This window comes from Acomys minous (genome assembly GCF_964271855.1).
Source record: "Acomys minous genome assembly, chromosome: 6".
NCBI lineage: Eukaryota > Metazoa > Chordata > Mammalia > Rodentia > Muridae > Acomys > Acomys minous.
The window spans coordinates 98,903,546-98,928,126 of record NC_140487.1 but is presented as its reverse complement, the minus strand read 5'-3'; the positions used below and the strand labels follow the sequence as shown (position 1 = coordinate 98,928,126).

At 52.8% G+C, this 24,581-nt stretch overlaps 2 protein-coding genes across 2 annotated transcripts in view; both read right to left on the bottom strand.

Moving 5' to 3' along the window:
- Positions 1-927: 927 nt before the first annotated feature.
- LOC311599812 (bone morphogenetic protein 8B-like) overlaps positions 928-24,581 on the bottom strand; it is a 27,302-nt gene continuing 3,648 nt past the window's right edge. The window contains exons 2-8 of the mRNA XM_084785848.1: positions 17,489-18,622; positions 10,305-10,494; positions 9,730-9,878; positions 4,341-4,511; positions 3,808-3,887; positions 3,311-3,421; positions 928-1,794 (exon numbers count right to left, since the gene is read on the bottom strand). Coding sequence (XP_084641974.1) covers positions 1,645-1,794; positions 3,311-3,421; positions 3,808-3,887; positions 4,341-4,511; positions 9,730-9,878; positions 10,305-10,494; positions 17,489-17,813 — 1,176 coding nt within the window. The 5' untranslated portion in view covers positions 17,814-18,622 and the 3' untranslated portion in view covers positions 928-1,644. The remainder of the gene's footprint in view (positions 1,795-3,310; positions 3,422-3,807; positions 3,888-4,340; positions 4,512-9,729; positions 9,879-10,304; positions 10,495-17,488; positions 18,623-24,581) is intronic.
- Positions 6,913-8,844, bottom strand: LOC311599811 (succinyl-CoA:3-ketoacid coenzyme A transferase 2A, mitochondrial). The gene has a single exon (XM_084785847.1). The coding sequence runs from the start codon at positions 8,769-8,771 to the stop codon at positions 7,233-7,235; it is 1,539 nt and encodes a 512-aa protein (XP_084641973.1). The 5' UTR covers positions 8,772-8,844; the 3' UTR covers positions 6,913-7,232.

Below are 24,581 nucleotides of genomic sequence, written 5' to 3'. Positions count from 1 at the left end.
AACCTTTGTTTTTTTGTTTGTTTTGAAATGCTTTTTAAAAAAATATTTATTATTATGTATACAGTGAGTGCTCTGCTTGCATGTACACATGCAGGCCAGAAGAGGGCATCATATCACATTATAGATGGTTGTGAACCAACATGTGGTTGCTGGGAATTGAACTCAGGACCTCTGAGCCACCTCTCCAGCCCCGGAACCTTCTTTCTTATACAACCTGCTCAGGGATGGGACTGGCCTCATTGGTTTGGACTTTCCTCCAGCAAGAAAATGCCCCACAGGTGTGCCCATGTGCCGGTCTGTTGGGGGCTGTTCCCCATTGAGGGTCCCAGGTGTCAATTTGACAACCAAGATTAGCTGTCACAAACCCTGCACAGATAAACCAAACCTCTGCCAGACATCATGGGATTGGTGCATTGGAGGTGGGGTGGGGCTTGGCTTGCCTATTGCCAGTGGCAGTAGAGTCCTGAGAGGCCTGCTGGGTTCAGCCCACACACACGGGGGTTTCCAGGGAGTTCTGGAAGGATAGCTGAGGCTGAAGTTCTTGATAGGAGACACACAGTCATGGTCCTCTCACAGGGAGACGTGAGACACTGACCCTCTGCCAGGCAGGAGTCAGTGTGGCTCTGGAGCCTGGGCAAGAATGCCTAGCAGTGTAGCTGTGTTTCCCCTCACAACGCAAGTCCTGCCCTGCAGCCTCTGCCTGGACCATGAGCATCTGAAGGACAGTGCCTCTCTCCTGGGGACTGCGTGGCTTCTGTTCTGGGCTCACCATACCCATGGTTCCTTTGATCCAGCATCAAGACAGGTCCCAGCTTTGGTTTTTGTTGTTTGTTTGTTTGTTTGTTTTGTTTTGTTGGCTAATGCCAAGTTGTTTGCCTATGTGCTGGCCTGTGATGACTGCACCAAGGCAAAAATTGGGACTATGGGTAAGAAAAATGCTGGCATTTCCTTTAATGACAACGGCTGAATTCAGATATAAAATCCACAACAAATTTTTCATCAGCTGGCGTCCTGCACCTGTCTGTGGCCAGAGGCTTAGTGACAGATCAGTAAACACACAGGGTTTTGTTTGGTTGTTTTCTTTGAAGGAAGATCTTAATCTATTACCCAGACTGGCCTTGAACTCATGGCAATCCTCCTGCCAAGGGCTAAGATTACAAGTGCACATCAGTACACCTGGCTTTTCCATGCTTTTAAAAACTGTTATGCAGAAATCCCATTTTGCACCTACAAGGTGCAGGCTATGGAGTGTGTGGGGTGCGGGGGAGTTGATCATGTCTGCACACACCTAAGCCTTCTGATGAATCCTGATTCAAGTCAGGCTGGGTCAGTAATCATGAAAAGCTTGGTAAATTGGACTCCTGTGCCAATGTTAAATGGATTCCCCGGGGGGGGGGGGCGGGGGGCAAGATAGGCTGCTGCCTGGGGACTCAGGCCACCAAGGTTGTAACCAGGACCCACCCTTGGGCAGAGGAAGGGAACAGAGGGCTGAGCCTGTGAAAGAGGGCAGATTGTAGATACAAGAGTTGAAAACCCTGCCTTCTGCCTTAGCCCTGGGCCTGATAGGGTCTATTGGTTTCCTGCCTCAGGAGAGGGGCCCAACTAGGTAAATGGATTAGTGGCAGCAAGCTCTTGGTCAGGGACTCAGTGGCAGCCACAGGCCTGGACGACCATATTGTGTTTCCTGCGCAGGATGACATTATTGTTTCTGTCGTAGTAGAGCAGTGAAATGGGACTCAGCTCTGTGGGCACACAGCACACCTTGGGGACGACGTCTGGCTTCATCAGGTGCACCTAGTAGGGAGGGGATGCAGGTAGAAACATGAGCCTGGTGGTCCCAGTTCCCACCCACTACCCTTCCAGAAGGTCTTAGCCCCTTTGACCAGCCCACGGCCATTCTCCACCTGCAGCTAAGGCAGGCCCTTCCCGGCACATTTGCTCTGCCCACTGCCCTTAAGACACAGCCCAGGCACCTGGCTTGGAGGGACTGATACCCAAGCCCCTTGGCACTCTACACTCTGGTCCACGATCACATACACTTGTGCCTCCTCAGAGAAGCTTGCTGGTCCCCAGCACTGGGTGCCCTGGGGCCTCACTACCCTACACTGCTCTATGCTTTACTACATTCCCACTTGGTAGCTGTAAGCTGTGGAAGGGACAGTCTGTCTTGCAGACTAGACTAGAAATGTTAATAGAACAAAGGCATAAATTCAAGAATGCTGCCCCCCTAACACCCCCATGTGGCACAACCTCAACTTGAAAAGCAAGGCTGTCTTTGCAGCTGATAAGTAGGCTGCATGGGGTCCCAGTGGCTATCTGACTGCATCACTGAGCTTGAAATAGGTGCCAATCCTACCCATCTTTAAAGCGTTCACTTCTCTGCGATCAGGCTGAGTGTCTCTCAGGACAGTGACTCCAGGCATCCAGCAAACACCAGTGCCCTTTGTGAAAGGACGCCTTCACAGTGGCCCAAAGCCGCTCTTAAGGCATGATGCTCACTCTAGAGCAGTGGTTCTCAGCTTTCCTAACACTGTTATCTTTTAATGCAGTTCCTCATGTGGCCACCTCCCCAACCATAAAGTTATTTTGTTGCTACTTCCTAATTGTAATTTTGCTGTTATGAATTGTAATATAAATATTTGATATTCGACCCCACAGGTTGAGAACCACTGCTCTAGAGCATCATTGGGCACAACTGCCCACTAAGGAAACACAGGGCCAAGGGTCACTGGGTGCTAGGATTCCAAACAAAATGTTCTAGAAGGGAGACTCAACTCCAGATTTACAAGCACAAATATATGGAAATAGGCGATTGAAGCTGCCTTCCTGGTAGCAACTTCCATCACTGAGTGTGGCCCAAACTGCAGCTCAGCACTAAGAACCTGAGAGAACAGACAGCCAGGAAAGAAGAGGTGGGGAAGAGGCCCAGGAGGAGACCAGACCCCCAAAGAGCTGAGGGTTCATGGATCCCCCGGCCGGGCATGATAAGTGAGTACATGTGACCATCGGGGAGGCCAGCTCTACCAGGATACGGAGGGCACATGTTGGGTCCTGCAGGCCCTGCCTAGGCACCCATCCATTGTGCGTATGCCTCAGTCTGACCACAGGGCTGTATCGTGTTAGTCCACAGTCTCCCACCTGTGCAAGTGCACAGCACATGCACTCAGGTGCCTGTCTAGGAACACCCATGTGAACAACATTTACTGAGGGGCAGAAAACAGACTGTGTCAGAGTCTGCTGTGCTATTGTTCTTTGCACCCTGATGCCTTTCCAGTCCCTCAGGTCTCAAGAGAGCCTCTGTGGTACTGACCAGGGCCTGCATGGTGGCATGGTTGGTAGATTTCAGGCAGGAGTTCAGAGGGTAGATGCACTCCCCGTCGCAATAATAGGCTGAGTAGCCCTGGGGCGCAATGACCCAGTCCTGTGGGTGGGAAAAGGTGAGTCACATCCATGTCCTCCCATAGCCCGTCAGCACAGCACCTGTCACAGGAAGACCTGAGGCCATGTACCCGCACCCCCTCAGCGACCCTCAGTAAGCGAGGCTGGACCCCAGCTCCGTTCTTTACACCTCCCCCTCCTCTGCTGTCTCCTCCACAGCTGCCCGTGTCTCCTGCAGCAGCAGGCAGAGCCCAGAGGCCCTGCCCACCCAGCCTCACTTTCCCTCCTGGATTGCTGGCAGTTCACTGGGCAGAGAGGGCTCAGGCCGCCTCCGTTTTCATGGCTTCTCTTCATAACTAAAGGCACAGCTGCTCCACCCCACACACAGCAGGCTCTACAGGTGGCGTTCAGAGGAGAGGCAGGAATTACCAGCCAGCCGAGGTCCCGGAAGCTGACGTAGAGCTCGTGTCTGCGGCAAACATCTTTGCCTTGGGAACCGTGGCCATCATCTGCAGGGACAAGAAAGTGCATGCTCTATTCAGGGGTCCTGCTCTATAGAGTTGCCATGGGCACTCCCAGTGTGGGGGTGACGTGACAGGCACATTCGCAATGAAGGACAACAGGAAACTAACGCATTAGAAAGACAAGTTCCACTTCCAGATCCCTGCGCGCACACATGACCCAGCCCAACAGTCCTCAGTGGCTCCCCTGTCACCACAGGGTCTGGTGGTTCAGCAGGATCTCTCACCTTGCTGCCTGGGGGGAGGAGGGCTCCAGACACCCCGGCGAACACCCCAGCAGGACCCTAGGGCACACCCAGTTTCTGCTTTCCTCTGCAGACTGCAGCCCACCCTCCCTGCCAGGCACACCCCCAAAGTCAAGGGGCTCCCATCCCACCTAGCTGATGGACAGGAAAGACTCTACTCTGTAAAGGAGGCCTCAGATCCCAGCCAGGCTCTCACCAAAGATTCCCAGGTTGATTTTATTCAGCTGTTGCTTCTTCAGTGGCTGTGCACCTCGAGGGGCCCGCACGGTATTCCGGCTGGCCCTAAAGAAACCAACCATGAAAGGCTGTCTGGAGTGTGGTGCATGTTGTCCCAGCAGACCAGCCAGCCCAGGATCTATGCTGTGACCTGGGGGACAGAAGCAGAGCAAGAGAGAGACCAATTTGTAAGTGGCGGTGTGGCACCTAGGAACCTCAGTTTCCTCATCTGGAGTTCAAACCAAGCACTCTGGCCAGCAGGTCTAAGGTGGCAGGGACAGGGACCTCAGTAGCCACAGGCATCTGCTGGTGATAACCTGACACAGGCTTGGGAAACATTTGACACGTGTCAAGGGATTTGCCCATTACCTTCTTCCTTAGTTACTCATTGTAACCCAAGTCACAGTCACTCAGAGATGACCAGAGGTTAAGCCAGATGTTCAAGATCGGGGGTGGAGTGGGGGTGGGCCACTTGGTCCAATGACCCAACACCCAGGTCCTTTCTGGGACCTAGAAGGTGTGGCTCATGACACACCAGCTCATGACAGCCTCTGCAAGGACAGACATTCTCCCAGCGCCGCAGGCTTGTTGATCCAAGGGTGGACACTCACTGCCCCTCTGATGCCCACACCAAGGCCACAGGCTGAACAGGGACAGAGGCTGGGACAGTCACAAAGCAGAGGGTTCAGTTCACATTGTCCCAGTGGCAACTGTGTGTTCACGGCTTCAAGGAAAGGAGGGGCCTCCGGGAGACAGACGGGGCCTTGCCCACAGGAAGAATAGAACCTAAAGAGGGGGAGTTCACCCCAGGTCCACCGAGGACTGCAGGTGCTCCCACAGCCCAGTCAACCCAGGAGAGCAAAGCCTCCACCAGCTGTGGCTTTGCTAGTGGGCCCTGTCCCTTCTAATTGCAGAAGCAGTATATTAAGCTGGCCTGGTAGCCCAGCCTGTAAACACTCAGAAGGTAGAGACAGGAAGAAGGAGGGCACAAGGTCATCTGTTCCATACTGAGCAGGAGGCCAGCATGGTCTACAGGAAAGCATTTAAAAAAAAAAAAAGCAGAGACCAGACAGATCTGGCTTCTGGTAGGATGCCTGAGCCCCATGGCCCCACCCCCATGTGTAGATGACCAGCAGTGGGAAGTGGCAGGTGGATATGGTCAAAATACGTTGTATACATGCATGAAAATTTCAAGGAATGAATAAGAAGTAGTATTGAAAAACCAACCAATCGAACAGTGTAATAACCAGATAGTCTCCTGAATACCACTCATGTGCAGCAGCTTGATTGGGATGGGTCACCCCCCATCAGCATCAGGGTCATGACAGGACTCAGAACCATTTCCCTTTGTGCCTGGGTGAGATTCCTTACACCAAAGCCCGGCAATGCTCACTTCATACGTCATTAAACAGCGCCATTGTTCAGCTGACTTCTTGCAAGCACCAATGCGCGCGCGCGCGCACACACACACACACACACACACACACATGCATGCATGTGCACATATAAACTTGGGCATTTGTGTGGCTCAGGGACAAGGTCTTATTAGTCTGCTCAAGGTCCTGGCTTCCACTGCCACTGCTGGAAGAAATGTAAAAAAGCCCAGAGGGCTCAGGCCATGGCTCAGAAGTAGAGCACTTGCCTAGTAAGTATGACACCCTCGGGACAATCCCTAACACAAAAGCTAACGCAAGACAACACGCTCGTATGTGCATGCACACGCAGGTCTGTTTACTCCACGTGGACTCTACCAGGCTCTTCATTATACACTGAGGTCAGGGCCACGGACGCCTGTGGTGGACAGTCCACTCGGGTCAGCCCTTCAAGCAGCTGGCTCCATCCCAGGAGTCCACCAGCCACTTGAAAGAAAAACTCATCAATCTAACCTTTGACCTATGACTTCTTCTGCCACCAAAAATGTGTGGTAGCCCTGTGAGACTCCATCCCAGGACTGTGGCTGAGAGCTGTGGGGTGAGGGTGGGGGGTGGCAGGTGTACCCCTGGAAAAGACTCAGATGAGTCTGGCAGGAAGCACTTTACTTTAGTTGTGAGATCACAGATTCAGAAGGGCAGACCCCAGGGCTGCCACACTGGGGTCAGGGAGGCAGGCCAGCTGGACTGGCGGAACAGAATGTCAGTGTGGTGTGGGCAACAGGGGGCGCTGCATTTTACACGCCAAGAATCCATGCACGCCATTGGTTAGATCCTACACTCCACCTGCACTAAGCCCCGGCCTCTTCTGTCACACACTGGGACTGCTTGTGCACAGTGGGTCTTCACGGTGGAGTAACAGCACCATCTTCCCACAGTTTCATCCCACAGGAACATGCCTGCCTGCCTTCTAGGGACAACCAAGCTGCTCCCAGGAGGAAGCTAGGCACAGGCAGGATTCAGGGAGACAAAACTAGGAACAGAAACCAGGGGACCGGGAAGAGAACCCAGAGGGGCAAAGTGGAGTGAACGCCGCTTCCTGCTCGGAACCCACAGCTCTGCACTCAGTGGCAGCAGGCGAGCTCTGGGTGGGCGTCTTCCTGCTCTCATGGTTGTCTCTGCATTTCATGACTCAGTTATGAGGGGCAGCACTGGCATTGAGACCTGCCAGGGGACCCTCTGCAGCCTTGTGTGCGACTGAGACAGAAAATGGGACAGGGGGAAAGTATCCTCAACGGTTTTAGTGGAAGTCTTTAGTTAGGCACAGGATACGCAGGCTCAGCTTGGAGTTTTTAATTAAAATCACTTGGCTCTTGAGAAGAGACCATCGAGCAGCAGGAAGCGGGAGGAGCCAGTGGTACAATGGTCACACGCTGCTCAGAATGCCTCCCAGCTCACTAACTCCTTCATAAAGCAGCCCTGGTGAGAAGGGCCAGGGCTCTTCAGTTGTCAGCTTTGATCTGCTGCATGGGCTTGAGGTTGGGGGACACCTTGAAGGAGCAGGCTGTGGTGGCCTTGATGTCGTCCAACGAGGAGCCCTCCCACAGCTCCACCAGCGTCAGCCCCTTCTTGGGGTCCACATCAAACACGGCCTTCTCGGTGATGATGAGGTCCACGCAGCGCTTGCCGGTCAGCGGCATGCTGCATTTGTCCACGATTTTGGGCTCCTTTGTCTTGGTGCAGTGTTCCATGGTGACCACCACTTTGGTCTTGTCAGCCGACACCAAGTCCATGGCCCCGCCCATGCCCTTCACCTTCTTGCCTGGCACCATCCAGTTGGCCAGGTCGCCATATTTGGAAACTTGCATGGCACCGAGCATGGTCAGTTGGATGTGTCCCCCGCGGATCATGGCAAAAGAGTCATCGCTGGCAAAGAAACAGCCCCCGGGAATCACGGTCACCGTCTGCTTGCCCGCGTTGATGATGTCAGCATCCACCTCATTTTTCGAGGGGAACGGGCCCAAGCCCAGGATCCCGTTTTCACTGTGCAGGTAGACGGTCATCTTGGGGCTGATGTAGTTGCTGGCCAGGACAGGGATCCCGATGCCCAGATTGGCATACATGCCGTCCTCGAACTCGAGAGCCGCGCGCTTGATGATGCGCGTCCTGGGTGTGTCCTGTTGCTTGCTCTTGGCTGCAGGCTTGCTGTCGCGCGTGGTCAGGCGCTCGATGCGCTTCTCGTACTTCGGCCCCTTGATCACGCGGTCCACATAGATGTTGGGGATGTGGATGTCCTCCTGGCGGAAAGAACCCACGTCCACGATCTCCTCCACCTCCACCACCGCTATGTCCGCGGCCTTGCACATGGGCACGTTGAAGTTACGTGCGCTGCCCCGGAAGATCACGTTGCCGGAGCGGTCGGCCTTCCAGCCCTTGACCAGGGCGAAGTCTGCGCGGATGGCGTGCTCCAGCAGGTAGTGGCGGCCATTGAACTCGCGTACCTCCCGCGGCTGGCTCAGGGTGACCAGGTGGCCATCAGGCGAGTACCGAATTGGGGCGCCCCCTTCCTGTACCAGCGTGCCGTAGCCCGTGGGCGTGTAGAAGGCGGGCAGGCCCGCGCCACCCGCGCGGATGCGCTCCGCCAGGGTTCCCTGCGGTGTCATCTCCAGGTCCAGCTCGCCTGCCAGGTACAAACGCTCGCATAGCGCGTTTTCCCCCAGGTACGAGCACACCACACGCCTGACCTGCTTGGAGGCCAGCAAGATGCCCAGGCCGAAGTCCTCCACGCCTACGTTGCTGCTGACGATCTTCAGGTCCTTCACGCCCGTCGTCTTCAGCGCGCCGATCAGATTCTCGGGGATGCCACAGAGCCCGAAGCCCCCGAGCATGACGGTCGCCCCGTCCTTGATACCTTCCACCGCCTTCACCGGGTCCGTGTAGAAGTGGACGCGCCCGCAGTGGTCGCTAGCAAAGCGGCGGACAAGGCGGTGGGGCAGCGCGGGCCGTGGGAGCGCCCAAGCCAGATACCTCAGCGCAGCCATCGTCCACGTCCACGGGCTACGGGGCTCCCAGGTGCCAGACAGAAAGGGAAATCCAGGGTACACCCTGTGAGCGCGCCTCATGTTACCTCTGCGGTGCGTCATAGAGCAGGGAGGACACTGTCGGAGATCGCCATGGAGCTCACTCTGCTAAGGACACCCTTGGCCATGCCTGCCCGCCTGGCCTGTCGCTCAAGAGCCTTGGACAGACACTCCTACCCTTGGTTAATGCTGCTGACAACTGGGCCCCAGTGCACACAGGAAAGCTCACTGTGCCGGGAGGGTGTTTAGGATATCCCCCCACCTTGAAGGACTGAAGTTAGCCAGATGTTTTAAAGCCACAGTCCCATCTGTCACCCTGCTGTTAAACTGCTCTGAACTTTCCAAGCACTTTGCCAGATTTCTCTAACTCAGAGTGACATCTGCCATTTCTCTGGCCTTCTCCTTCCAAGTTATCCCTCCAGCCTCTTGCTGGACCCCAGAGAGGCCAGTCTCCTGCCCCGTTGTCCTTTCTGTCATCACTGCCCAACATAAAGAAAATGTCCCAGAAAACCCCTGTGAGTGAAGCAGTGGGTGCCAACCTCTGTCGCTGAGGAGACGGAGGCTTAGGCATTGACTTCCAACCCTGCCCAGCTGAGACAGCCCAGGCCTGGCTGGGCTGATAAGACCCCTGAGCCTTTCTTCCTCTCAGAGTGAGGCCTGCTGCCCAGAGAGAGGAGCATTTTTCCTGGAGAGGATCCCAGAGCTGGCTAAGTATGAGGGACAGGAAGGCATTCCTGGCTGGGGCTTCCCCCTGTCCAGGACCTCACCAGTCTGACCAGCAAGTCCTCAAGAAAGGCCAAGCATGCTCCTCCCAGCCCCCCACCGTGAGAGAGCGCTCTGTGTCCTAGCCTGGCAGCCTTTCCTGGAACCACCTCCCCAGACCCCCAGGGCTGCTCCCTGCTCAGTCCGGGAGCCTCACCATCCTCCGTTTCCACATAGAGGCGCAGTCCCAGGTCCTTGTTCTGGTTCAGCAACCAGCGGTCACTGGCTGCCGTGATGTCCAGCACCAGCCAGCCCTCGTCCCCAGACCGGAGTGTCTGAAGATCCAAAAAGAACAAGTCAGACTCCCTGTGGACATGAAAGAACAGTTAACCGAGGGTCGAGGTCAGCACAGCTGCCTGTATCCTGTGCCTGCCCTGGGGACCACTTTCAGAGCCTCTGCCCTGCCTGGCTCTGGGCTGGCCTCCTTTGGTACCACACTTCACTGATTACCAACCCCCGACGGGGTACTGTGCTCATGTGATGATGGGGACACTGGCTCAGTGGCTCAGTGCTGTGGCCTATCGAGGGCCATAGCCACAGCCACAGCCACAGCCACAGCCACAGCCACAGTAGCAGGACAGGGAGTTCCAGGCCAAACCCTTTCCTCATGACTGAGGCTCCTCTCCCAGGAGACTCCTTCTCCTCTCTTGGAAAGGCACCCTCTGGGCAGGACCCTGGCCAGAGCCTAGGCCGTGAGACCATGAGGCGGGCATCTGGGCAGAGGGAAGGTACCTGCTGGAGCGCTCCTGGACCACCTCGAACACGCTGACATGGAGGGTGGTGTTGAGCGGGTGGGGGCTGGGCTCTTTATATATCCGGAACTCAGCAGCTGTGACAGCCTCCCCATCAGGAATCTGGCTTAGGTCAAAGCGGAATTCCTTCCAGTGTGGCTCCTGGTAGCCCAGAGTACGGTCACGCTCCACTGGAAGGCAAAGTGGGAGTGGGTCATCACCAGGAGCCAGGATGGCTTGTGCTCAGAGTAGGAGCCCAGGCAGCCTGGGTGTGGCCAGGTCCCGCCTACACACACACACACACACACACACACACACACACACACACACACACAAACACACAAACACAAGCTTCTTCTGGTCTGTCCTGGGTGCACATCTGGCTCCAGAAAGTGGGGTAGTGGGAAACACAGCAAGTGCTCAGCAGGCCCAGGACCCGCGGATGAATCACAGTGCCTCCCAGAGCTTAGGCCAGCGGCCGGATGGACACAGGTCCCAAGGCAGAAAAATCACAGTTCCGGGGGGAAAACCCTGTGGACAGGGACATAATTGGATGAATTTCAGTGGGACAGAGGACTCCCAGAGCCTGCCCTGGATCTGACAGCTGAGCTGGGCTGTTGGGGCTGTGTTTAACTCCCTTCAAGTGTCCTGGGAGCGGCTGAGCAGAGGGCAGCCATGTCACAAGGTCAGCAGGGGAAGGGACCTTAGGGGGAATGAGGGACACCCAGTGCCAGCAACTAGAGGACACAGGGCCCACATTTCCTCTAGGGGACAGGAGTAAAGGAGAATGAATAAGAAAGAAATAAAAGTCCAAGTATGATCAGAAGGCTCTGGACAGGCCATCAAGTGCTGGAGGAGTCTGCCACACTGGGTTTGGGGACATAAACAGGCTCCTTGAAGGAGGATAGGAGGGTGTCTTAGCAGCTGGCAATAGCTACTTATGCAGAGGAGAGATGGTGTGCACCAGTGCAATGTGGGGTGTAGCAGTGAGCTAAGCAGGACACCCCTAGAGACCTTGCCTAGGAACAATGGTGTGTTCCAACCCAAGGGGAACCACATAGTCTGAGAGCCCAAGGTGGTGAGGGGTGGGTGGGATGCGGGTGACAGCTGAGGTGGGCTTCAGGGTGGGTGCAGCTGTCAGGCAGACAAATCTGAAGAACAAATGCCACATTTACTCAGCTGCATGGAAATGCCCAAGGAAGGATATTTAGGGAGCCTCCTTCTACTTTCTCCACTCCCCTCCCCCCAACTTTTGGACATTCTGAGATCCACCTGCCTCTGCCTTACAAAGGTATGTGCCACCGCCACCTGACCCCTCCTTTCACTTTCAAATGCCAAAAAAAAAAAAAAAAAAAAGTTATAGTAATAAAATAAAAATAAAAATCTTGGAGGTTAAGAGCATTGAGTGCTCTTCCAGAGGTCCTGAGTTCAATTCCCAGCACCCACGTGGTGACTCACAACCATCTGTAATGTGGTCTGATGCCCTCTTCTGGCCTGCAGGTGTAATGCTCACCCTGGTCTCCTGGGCTCCTGCAGGACCTCAGAGGAGGGTGGAGCCCTAGGGTTGGTGACCTATGCATTCTTCATCTGAAGGAATTTCTCCCCCCAGGACATCAGCACTGTGGTGAGGCCAAGGCTCATCCTGAGGTATTTTCAGCAGGCCGGTTCCATAAACGGCTCTGCACACATAATTACCGGCCCGGTCCTCAGCTGGCTCCAGACCCCAAATTAAAAGGGAACACCCGCACAGGCAACCACATCAAGCCTGCCGAGGTAAAAAATAATTCCCAGGAGATGTGAGCAAGGGTGCGATTCCTGCAGAAGAAACTCAAGAACGCGGTGGTCCAGGATGACACATCCCTCTCGCCTGAGGGGACGGGAGGAGACTTCTGTGAGAAGGTGGCCTGAGTGCTTCTCCACCGCGTGACTCATCCCTAGAGGAATCCCCATCCTTAGGAAAGGGTGGCAAGAGTTTGGGTCAGAACTGAGATCTCCAGAATTGGGTATCAGAGAGGAGAAACGGAGACCCAAGAATTCTCTGCCAAGGTCACACACGCACTCGAGTCCCGTTCAAAATGGACTTTCAGACTCAGCCATGTGAACCGAGTGGCTCTGGGAGTTCAACAGGTGGCATATGGGATGGAGGTGACTCTCAACATGTTTTTCCCCCACAAGGACCCTAGAATAATGAAGCCGCCTTCCTCCCGCTGGGTCCCAGGAACCCGGGGGTGTCAGGAGGTGCTCAGATGTGCTCAGTGCTGGCGCCACACAGATGGGGGCGGCTGGCGTCCGTGTCACCTGGTGCAGCTCTCCGTGCTCCCTGACTCCTGCTGGGCTGTCTCCTTCCCCTCTGCCCGTCTGCCCAGCGCGCCCACCTGCACGCAGCAAGCGGCTGGGGCACGGGGCACATGGTGGGGCGAGGGCCGGGGAGAATCTAATTTGGCCTATTTCCATATAGTTCAGTTTCTTGAGAACCAGGAACGATGTGAGCTGGCAGTGGCCCCAAATCGGACAGACAGAAGAAAGCCAAGCATCCTACGAAATGGGGAGCATCATTCAGTCTGGGGAAGGCCTTGTCTCTCAGGGATGAAGTTGGGATTCAAGCTATCAAGACTTTCCAAAAATGGAGGTGGTCATGACTGTAGTTCAATGGTGGAAATACGTGTCCAGGAACCCAGGAAGGGCAAGGCCCCAGGAGAGATGGATGATTTCAGAGCTTATTATTATTATTATTATTATTATTATTATTATTATTATTATTATTATTATTATTATTATTATATTTTATTATTGTACTAGAGTTTAACTCAAGGTCTTATTAAAGTTTCCAGGCAAGCCTTAAGCTAGAGATGCCTCTGCCTTAGTTTCAAAGTGGCTGTGTCTACGGGCACACAGCAATCAAGTAGCCCAAAACTGAAAAGAACCAAATATCCACTAGTGATAATTTAACATGGATAGATTCACTCAATAGAATTCAAGTCCAAAAATAAGACCAGAAGCAAAGGCTGGGGAGATGCTCAGCGGTAAAGGGCTCACTGTGAAAGCATTAGGGTGGAAACTCAGACCCCCCAGAATCAATGTAAAAATCTGGGCAGGCCAGGTGCTGCCTATAACCCCAGCACTGGGGTAGCAGAGACGGGATCTGCAGGGCAAGCTGGCTAGCTAGTGGCAGCAGTGCACTCTGCAGTAAATGAAGTAACGGCAGTCAAGGAAGGCATCAAACATAAACTTTGCTCCCTCCCTGATAAGCATGTGTACCTGTGTGCGCATATATGCCCACGTGCATACGAACATGAATGCACACGTTCATATATATGTGCACACATGATTAAAATAAAAATAATGCATTTAAAAAAAAACAGGCCAAGTGATCTTTGCCAACAAGGATCAAAAGAGCCTAGGAGACTGGCTAGTAAAGTTGGGATTCCCATGGGAGCCCCTGATTTTGGATGGTTTGAGTTTTATATACTGAGCACGTGACTCCAGCAACACTATGCTCAGAGTTCTCAACTTACAACATATATTCACATTTAATGTAGTACAGTAGCTCTTACTGCATCTAGGGACAGGACAAGGGCCCAGGCTGAAGAGCCAGTCAGCTGTACGGAGGGCATAAGCACAGGATGCCGACCGGCTGCTGTGTGGCCTCAGGAGTGTCCCAGCCTTCTCTGAGCCTCACTCTCCTGCCGCAGTACTCGGGAATGCAAATGCAAGAACAGATCTGGAGGGCTGAGCATGTGGCCAGCCTGGTTATCATCTCACTCAGCCCTGGCAGCCCCTCAAGAAAAGCATCTCCATTTTACAGAGGGGGAAACTGAGGCTCAGAGTCGGGGCCAGGATAGGCCAGATCACAGTGAGAGTAGGCATGGAAACCGGATGGGGAGTCTCTCTGTGTGAGCCCCAGGTCAGAAGTCCCTTGACGCAACCCTTCTCAGGTCCTCTGGTGTCCGTTATCCCTGACAACCGCCCTCATGGCGCATGTACGTGTTCTCTGTCTCTCCTACGTGAAGGTCGCCTTCGAAAGGACACAGGCAGTGTGACATGCCCTGCCACCGGAACCAGGAGCCAGGCCTCATGACACACAGTAGGTACCGCATGACTGCTTGTGGGAGGAGAGGATGAGTGAGTGAGTGAGTGAGTGAGTGAAGAAATGAAGGAACACCTTGGGAAAGAGTCAAAGGAAGTGACCCTGAGGCCAGTGGTGAGCAAGTATCACTGTTCACAGAGCTGGCAGGGCCCGAGAGGGACCACGGCCGTGTCTCTAATGCCCACAGTCTCATTCCCTCAGATCCGGCCACCACGGTTCGTTGCTGCCCCTGCCCTTGGGCATCTGAGACCTTGGGAACAAAAGCTCCTGGGCTGGGAAAGGGGCTGACGCAAGCGCACATGGCTCCATTATGATCCTGCTTGGACTCTGCCTGTTAGTGTAGTTTGTGCCTCAGTTTCCCTCTCCAGAACAGAGCCACCTGCCTGTCCACTGACATGAGCACATCTGGTCCTTCTAATCTCCTTCTGCCCTTGGGAAGGACTGGAGGGCCTGAGGCCACCCAGCGCAGGGACAGGGCAGTGAGAGCAAGCGGGTGCCTCTAAAACGGAGCCAAAGACCAGGGCTGGGACGCATCTCGTGTCTCAGATACCATCACTGCAGACACCGGCAAGAAACAGGACCACAGCAGGGAGGACACATGGCGGAGACAAGCAGGGACTAAGGGCAGATCCGGGAGGGGACAAGAGTCTGGGTCTGGTGCTGAGAGTACCAGCTAGCTCAGTGTTCTCCATTCTCTGAGCACAGGGACACCAGGGACAGGGGTCTGCTGTCACATCTGCTCCACAGGGTCACAGCCATTGAAGTCACTGGGCTGCTGTTGCTTCACGTGGAGTCCTGACCTTCAGGCTCAGCTTGGCTTGCTAACAGAAGGCATCCGGGTACATGTGTGACACACGGGGGCCCTGTAGTCAGCAGGTAAAAAAATCACTCTGGCTGAAAAGAGTTTACTAGCATGGCCAGTGTGTCAAAACGAAGATGCTCTGAGGGGTTGCTCGCAGTGTGTCTGCACCGAACAAAGACCTGTTTTTCCAATTCCATGAATCGTGCTGGGACACTCAGGTGATGTGTAGGAAATGTGACTTGGTAGGAAACACAATTTGGAACCTATAACTATGAATGCGGCCTTCAACAATCTGCATGGGCCTGGGCTAGCCATTTAACCTGAGTCCATAAAGCAGGAATTCCCAAATGATTCACATGCTGCTGCTAGGAGCCAGCGACAAATGGAAGAATGTAAGAGGCCAGAGATCTGAACTGGAAGAAAAGTCTAAATATGGGACACACGGCTTTTAGAATCTACTTCTAGACACAGACCAGACGCATGGGGCAATCTGCCATAGGCTCTCTGTGTTTGTATGTGGGTTTTGACACAGGGTTTCGCTCTGATGCCCAGACTTCTTGGAGCTGTAGTCGTCCTCCTGTCTCCACCTCCCGAGTGCTGGGATCACAAGCATGAGTCACCATGACCAGCTCGCTTGAGAAGTTTGCTGTTTTGTGTACAAAGCTGAGCAGGGATTGGACCAGGTTTACCCTCCACTGGCTCTCTCGGCTCATCTGTTCGTCATCTCCAGTGATCTATACCAGGAGTCCCAGAAGAGTTTAATGTGCGTCTTGGAGAGAACAAATGATGTCTCTAAAGGGCGCACTGCTGTCCTGGGCCCTGCTCTGTTCACAGCATCAGTTCCCACTGGGGCTGTTCATGTCTTGATCCAGAGAGACGGATGGGGGAGGGGAGTAAGGCATGGGCTGGGTGGTGACTCACTTTGATCAGAGGCTCCCCCGGGGGGGACATTCTTGGGCAACTCTAGCCTCAAGCTTTTCTATTCCTGCACCCTAGATCAGCCTTATCCTGAGCATGGAAAGCCTGTCGCCAGCCTGCGTGTAGTCAGTCCATCCTAAGTACACAAGCCTGAGTCTTTAAGCAGGAAAGCAGAACCCAGATCCCGCTGGCCGCAGCCCCTCCTGCCCGTGGGCTCTCAGTGCTGGCTAAGCCCTGCCTTTGTCCTTTACTGCGCTCTTCCCGCACCGTAGCCACTGGCAGCAGAGGTCTGGTTGTCCCCTGTCCCTGACTTCAGGTAGGAAAGGGGTGGCTGAGGAAACCAGAAACCTGAGGCTACCCACTACAGTCTGCTTATGCTCTGAAAGGGATGTCACAAAACGGAGCGCTGGACACAGCCATGCAGCCCGGGTCTTATCAGGCTGTTTCCAGGCTGCCCTTGCCTCCCTGCCCTTGCCTGGGAAATAAGAGAGCTTGGCTGTTCAGCATGCTGCTCACAAGGGGCTGGTGGTCACAGCAAGGCCCTTCCTTTCCTGCTCCCAGCTCAAGGCCTGGTACCCAGCCCCAGCCCCAAGCTGTCTTTTGCAGACAGGAACAGAGTAGGTGCAGGGACCTGACTAAAAGTAAATACTCGTGACTACAGATAAAGGTTTTGGGGGAAAATACTTTTAAGACTAGTAAGAAAGTGCTCCTGAGGTCAAGAGATCCCTGAAGAAAAGAGGAGCCCCACTTGGGGAGAATGGACTTCACAGCTGCCCCTTGGGTCATTCTCTGGCCTGAACACTTTCCAAGCCAGGCCAAGGTTCAAGCGCTGGGGCCCAGGCCCACAAGACTACAGTCATGGTCTGAGTCTGTCCACGCCACCTCCTGACAGTGCACCCCACCCACCCACTTCCTGCTGCCCAGAAAGAGCCTGCTGTCAGGGCGTGAGGGTCAGCTCTGGTCACTTTGATGATATGACCACAGGTTTCCACACTGAACTTTGTCCCTTTCTTCAGGGCTGCGGTTATCACAATGACAGCATCACAGCCTCTGTTTACTCATCAGTCTCGCCAGGACTGACTTTTCCGGTGCCACCTAGGGGACCTGGGCATCACCAGATTGCCACTCCTGGGCGCCATGGTGGGCAAAAACCCTGGGAACTCGCACTAGTGCTCAGACCTTCCAGCCCTGACCCCTGTAGTCCCCGCTCCCCCGTGGCCGTGTCTGCTTCGTCACGCTTCTTGAGGACAGCATCCCCAGACAAGTGACTAAAAAAAAAAAAAAAAAAAAAAAAAAAAAAAAAAGTCATTCCCAGACAGGCGGCCATGTGCTCTCCACGTGGAGACTGCAGCTCCTCTGGGTCTCTCCCCACACTCACCCATGTTGACGAAACTCATGACCAGGTCAGCGCGGTGCAGGTGAGGCTGCGGTTGCCCACCACTGCTGTCATCTGCCATGGCGTGGTACAGGTCCAGCATGAAGAGGGGCGCAGACGCTGGCTCCCGAGCAGGGGCGGGTGGCGCTCGGGGTCGGGGCCGCCCCGGCAGCCCGAGCACCGCCAGGATTTCGCGCTGGATGTCGCGGCGCTGGTGTACTCCTAGGCGACGTTGGGGGAAAACGTGCGGGGGACCCGGGAGGTGGCCGTCGCTCAGCGGGCACAGAACCAGGCCAAGCAGCCAGAGGAGTCCGGGACCCGTGGCCATCTCCGACTCTCAGGGGACTCGCATCCAGCGACGCCCCGACGGCAAGGATTGGACAGTGCAGAGGAGGCCTGAGTTCGCTGCGGCGGGAAGTTCCGTGGAAACTGCGCACTACGTCCTCGGCAGGCCGTCGCCGCGCTCCGTAGGGTCAGCAGAACAACGTGGGCTCCTGCGACGCGGACCCACCGGTGTCCGGAGCTTGACGGGTCTTCGGGGACCAGACCCAGGAGCGCTTCCTCAGTCCCACCCCTAACTGGGCCAACCAATGGGGGCCCGGGGGCGGGCCCGAGCCCGGACCTAGGCCCACGGGTGTGTGTATCACAGAGAGATGGCCGGGGTGGAGGCGAGTAACGGGTGCGACCCCGAGGTGAGTATGGGAGGATGAGGGTCCGGGAGAGGCCATCAAGCGTGTCTTGGCTCCCCATTCTGCTGCACAGGTGCACCCCAGGCTCTGCGCAGAGACTTCAGTGTCTTTGAAACGGGCACCTGCACCTTGGGGCCAGTGGCTCCGCGTTGGGAGGGACCCTGAATGCAGGTGCTGGGGTAGGACTCACAGCTACAGGTCTCCGTACGCGCGCATAGTTCCGGCCGTTGGGACCGGATGGCTACCAGTCGTGCCTCAAGGACGGTGCATATATTCCGTCGCCAGAAACAGCCAGGGTCCGGCCTCCGCTGTTCCTCGCCTGCTAAGCGCCTTTTCCGCTGTCGCGGGAGTGCAGCCTGCAGACTGCCGCAGGCTGGCGACCGGTCTTCTGCGAGGGCTCTCGGTCAAGCCCATAGGACCTCGCTGCTGATAGAACCCTGGGCCGAATCTGAGGTATCTCGGAGGAGGGAAACCGAGGCACACAGTTTAAACACCTTACCTCAAGTTGCACAACAGTGAAACTAGAGAGATTCAGGCAAAGCGTAGCTGCTGGAGATGATCCCAGGAGAGAAACCATACAGGGCTCAATAGGCAGTGTGCTGCTATATAAGGGTTTTGATCCATTATGGATTCTCCAGCGTGGATTCAAAATAAAATTCCAAATAAATGTATGATGGTCACCAATTGCTTGATGTGATCATTTCAAGGTTTTAAATATCAAATTATTATTTTCTTTTTGTATATCTATATCTATCTATCTATCTATCTATCTATCTATCTATCTATCTATCTATCTATCTATCTATCTCCCTGAGTACTCTATTTGCACTTACACCTGCATGCCAGAAGAGGGCCTCAGATCACATTATAGATGGTTTCTGGGAATTGAACTCAGGACCTCTAGAAGAGCTAATAGTGCTCTTAACTGCTGAGCCATCTCTCCAGCCCTTAAATATCAAATTCTCAATCTTTCGGTTGTGCCTCAAGCACACACTTAGACTGTCTTATAACCAAACCTACAGGTCAATTTCCATACTGCTCCAAAGTCCCATAAAAAACAATGGATGATGCCCAGGAGCCATTAGAAGTGACCAGGTGAGACAGAACCAAGATACTGAAAACAAGTATGGGTTGGAGTGAGGATGGACTTAGGTACTGATGTTGCAGGTGGGAGGAGGTGTGTGTGTGTGTGTGTGTGTGTGCGCCCGCATGTGTGTGTGTGCATGTGCGTGTGTGTGTGTGTGTGTGTGTGTGTGTGTGTGTGTGTGTATGTTTTGCAGTGCTGGGGATTGCATCCAGAGCCTTGTATGTGCTAAGTGGATGCTCACACACTGAGCTGAACTTTTGGCCTTGTATATTAGTTAACACACACACACACACACACACACAAATCACATTTGCTGTATTTGCTTAATGATATGTATTCACTCAATGACATATCCCAACACTTTGCCATGGTGCTTCTCAAATATTTTAAAACTGGCATCGTGGTGCTTTTCCACCCTACAACTGCCGTAATTTATTTAACAAAGCTTATGACATTAAATAATATAGTTGTTTTATATTATGTATAATTTTATGAACAACCTCATAAAGTACCCTGTGCTTGTCAGCAAATATTTTTGAAATATCCAGGATACATTTGGATTAAATGAATATTTGGATTAAAATAAGTACTCACCTATTAAGGTTTCTGGCACATCTTTTTGCCTGCTGCTCAAACAGTATGAAGGTTTGTTTCACCTTGCCAGTAGTTAGCATTACTATCAAATACAGAAGTCAGTCTGGCATTGTTGCTGCATTTGCACAGGGGAAATCAACAGCACTCTCTTCCTCTCTACACATCCACCCTGACTTCAAGAGAACACTTTGTTGCTTCGCCTTCCTCCCTGCTCACCGGTGACCCCCAGAGTACTAATTCTCTATGAGACTTCTGCCCTGAGGACAAGCCTATCCTGCTGAGGCTTCAGACCGCAGGATTGTTTCCAGTGCCAAGTACAGTCACAGCACAGAGCTGGACGCCAGGAATTTAATCAAAGATAGATCTGACATGACTTAAGCCAGAAGCCAGAGAGCTCACAAATATCCCAGGCTCCCTGTCCCCCATGCAGGTTCATGAAGACTCTCTTCTCCCCAGGGTGACTACAACAACTTCTGCCTGACCTCTTTACCCACAATCCCTCATGACTCACCTGTCCTCATTTTTCCCTGGATGAATGGCTAGGTAAACATCTGTTGGGCTCCTGAGAAGGCTCAGTGGGTTAAACAGTTGGTATGTAAGGATGAGGGACCTGAGTGTGAATTCCCAGAACCTTGTGGTGATGACCGCATATGTCTATAATCCCGGTTCCCCTATAGCATGTTGGGAGGCAGAGACACTGGAGTCTCCAGTAACTTGAGGGCCAGCTAGCCTGGCATATGCTCTGGTGAACACAGAAAATTCCTGCCTTAAATAAGGTGATATGCTGGGGGTTGGTCTGGTGCTATGTATTCAAATGATAAATACTGATCCCCAAGATCTGTTTACTCTCCAGATGAGCACGGTCTCGCTCATGTACGCCAAGTGATGTTGGGTAAACCTTGCTCCCCAATTTAAAGTTGATTCGTTAATAAAAATAGCTAGAAGCTTGTAACTGGGCAGAAGAGAAGTAGGCGGAGCTTAGGTTCCTGGGCTTGGGGTCAGATGGGGACCGTGAGGTAGGAGAGAGAAACAAGAGAGGAAGCTGGAGAGAAGGAAACCACCATGGGGCAGCATGGACCATGAACAGGTGGCCATGAGGGCTGGCCTGATGGAGCAGAAGCAGGCCAGACAGGAACAATTATGGCAAATAACTTGGGGTATGTAGCTGGGGATTAGCAAAAAAAAAATAATAATAATAATAATAATAAGAGGGTTGATATCTGCCCAGTTATTGTACCTCAAAGCTTTTATAAATCTAACACACCCAGACAGAGAGACAGAGACAGACAAACACACACACACACACACAGAGACACAGAGACAGACACAGACACAGACACACACACACACACACACACACACACACACAGAGAGAGAGAGAGAGAGAGAGAGAGAGAGAGAGAGAGAGAGGAATTTCACTGCTTAGAAAAGAATTTTATGTGTTGTTTTGAGCTTTCCTATGAGCTGGTGGATGGTGTCCTCTGCACACACCCTTTGAGAGAGTACAGATGTACACGGCACCTAGCTCTAAGCCCCACAGGCAGTTTGGGTAGAGATGCTTTTTATTTTTGATTTTGTTATTGATGTATTTTGCTAAGTATTTCTTTTTTTCTAATTTTTAATTTTATGTGCATTGGTATGGGGGCAAGGGTGTCAGATCCCTTGGAACTGGAATTACAGACAGCTGTGAGCTGCCATGTGGGTGCTGGGAATTGAACCCGGGTCCTTTGGAAGAGCAGACAGTGCTCTTAACCTCTGAGCCATCTCTCCAGCCTGAGTATTTCTTAATAGTATACATTAATTATACATAATTGGTAGGGGTTTTTCTTTTCTTTTCCTTTTCTTTTTTTTGAGACACAGCCTCACTATGTAGCCTTGGCTGGCCTGGAACTCGTAATCACCTGCCTCTGCCTTGATGTGCCATCCTGCCCACATCCATCTTCCAAATTGGTTAGATCATGATTTTGTTTTTTTTGTTTTTTTTTTTTTGTTTTTTCTGAGGACCACATCCTTGGGGCCAGGCAGGCACCACATGATCAGGTGCCCAGCACTCATTGACCTGGCATTTATCACCTGGTCCCAAAGGCAATCTTCTCCACTGTCCTACCTGGCCACCTATTCATACACATTGCTATGTCACATGGGACTACTTGTGGCTCCCCAAACACCCTAGGTGACATTTCTGCTCCTGTGAATGTGTGGCTTCCTGTGCTGCGAATGGCTGTCTAGTCGCAGCTCTCTGGGATGCATCAAAACACCACCTCCTGCCTTGATTTCCCATCCACCTGTGTGAGCACATCCATCTTCCCCATCTGTCTCTACCAACGTATTTCTGTGTCAGCCAAAGGGCATGTAGGTGTTGAGGGATGGTCTGATGCTAACTACTGCTTGCTGCCTCTGTGACCCACCTTTTGCTTAATAAAAAGCCATTCCACCAGGGCAGGGCAAAGGAGATAGGTGGGGCTAGGAGAGAGAGGGATTCTGGGAAGAAGAAAGACCACCACAAGGAGAGAGATACCTGAAGGGAGGAGAGGAAGGCCGCCATGGGTTAGCTGGAGGAGAAACACATGGCTGGTGTGGACAGGGATTCCAGCCAAGATGAAGAACATTAGCAAGTATTTGGGATTATGGATGGGAGGTAGCTTGATAGAAGTTATTAGAAGAAGGTGGCATGGGACTGAGGCAGGGATCCCATACCTGCCCCACTATGGGAGGTAGTTTAGAGGATTAACGTCTGCCCTGCCCCAGGTTAACGAAGGCTATTTTAAAATATAACAAGTGTCAGTGTCTTAATTGATTGCTAGCTGGGCATACTGATCATACTAGTAATACTGATAATTAAAAAAAAAAATATGTAGGCCTTGCTCCTTGAGCTATAGTTGGGGGTGGGGGGAGATGGGGGGGGAGCATTTTACGACTCAAGGGCCTGTTCGATCCTAGCACAGGATCCTAGAGCCTGCCCTGGAGCAGAGGCTCTGCAGTGACTCTTTGGATGACCACTGAAAACTCAAAGGGTATCACCCCTTGCTTCCGTGACTGGTGTCTACAAAGTGCTGAGAAAATCCAGTTTATCATATTCCCCGGGGTTTGCTTACACATCTTAAAACAAACAAAACAAAACAAACAAAAAAGCAAATGAGCACAATAACCCAGCAAGGCTCGTGATTCGACCCCTGGCAACAGCAAAATATTTAAATAAAAATCCATAAGCGCTTTGCCTACCTGGGACATCACCAGCCATTGGGTCAGTTCATCTCCCGTTGATGAATTCCAGATAAAAGCCAGGGATCCCTGGATGCCTTAATGAGAGAGGGTGGGAGCAAAGCAAGAAGAAAACTGAGCGTGAAGGGGCACAACTGTAGCCCCCGCTCTTGGAAGTGGGGGGGCGGGAATCAGGGTGTGAGGCCGTTCTTAACTACACATCAAGTTCAACTCGTCTACGGAAGATGCTATAAACATGAAGACACAGATTATAATTGAGTAGATGGGAGGGAAAAAAAGACCCACCATATAAATGAAAGAGCAAGAGGGTCCGGCTGGCTCTTCCACTATCAGGCAGGCAAACTAGATGCCAGTTTACTGAACGGTGGCAGGTGACAGGTGTGTGGCTCACACCTGCCATCTCAGGGCTCAGAAAACTAAAGAGTTCCACTTGGCCCTGGAGACCGGCCTGCATTACAGAGCACAGTCCATCACTAACAAACAGCAACAAAATGACAACAACAAACAGTGGAGGTTACTCTCTGTCTCATAAGAGCCGAGGTGTAGCTCAATGGCAGAGCTGTTGCCAGGCACCCAGAGACTCCGGGTTAAGTTCCCCAGCGCTACAAGAACACCGCAGTTTCACAGACCACACTCAAGCCACGCTAAACACTCGTGTGTCTGATTCTGAGGTGGTCTAAACTTTTGTGTTTACTTTGAGAGTCGGTGGAAGTGAGTGTCTCTGAGGGTTCCTTCTGGAAATTAAATACATGTTGTGACCGCAGTGAGAGACGGCAGTGGATGAACAGACCAGCCTTGCTATGACAGACAGAACAGACAGAGCTTGGGGGGTGGGGTGGGGGTGGGGAGACCTTGCCTCACATGCTTTACATACCTCTGAATCCAAACCAAACCAGTTTTGGCAAATTCTCTGCAGCCGATACAGAACGCCAGCAATAGTTTGTATGAACAGCCAGAGCCAGGAGCCGCCAACTCTCTGACAGCAGAGGCATGTGCTGTCAGGCTGGACTTCTCCCTAGATGGTTAACCTGGAGTAGAAGGAACCACCAAACAGCCTTCCAACCAACTCTTGCCCCTTGCCTTGTGGGCATCCAGGAGCTTTATGCTTAAGTAGAGGTTCCCATGCCCAGGCTGGCCTGGGACTTCACAAAAAACAGTTGATGAAAGCCACAAAGCATTCGAGAACAAGCCTGAAAATAACAGGGATTCTCCTAACTTAGGCTGTCCAAGAAAAAGTGTATAAGCTCCGCCGTATTGGGGGATCCAATTTAGTGAATGGCTCAGCTGAAGGGTAAGACCGTTTGAACTCTTAAACAGAAAAGGACTTTTCCAGACATGGTGGCACACTGCTTTAATCTCAGGACTTGGGAGGCAGAGGCAGTCGGATTTTTGTGAGTTTGAGGCCAGTCTGGTCTACACAGTGAGTTCCAGGACAGCCAGGGCTACATAGAGAGACACCGTCTCAAAAAAAACAAAAAACAAAACAAAATCCGCCCCCCCCCAA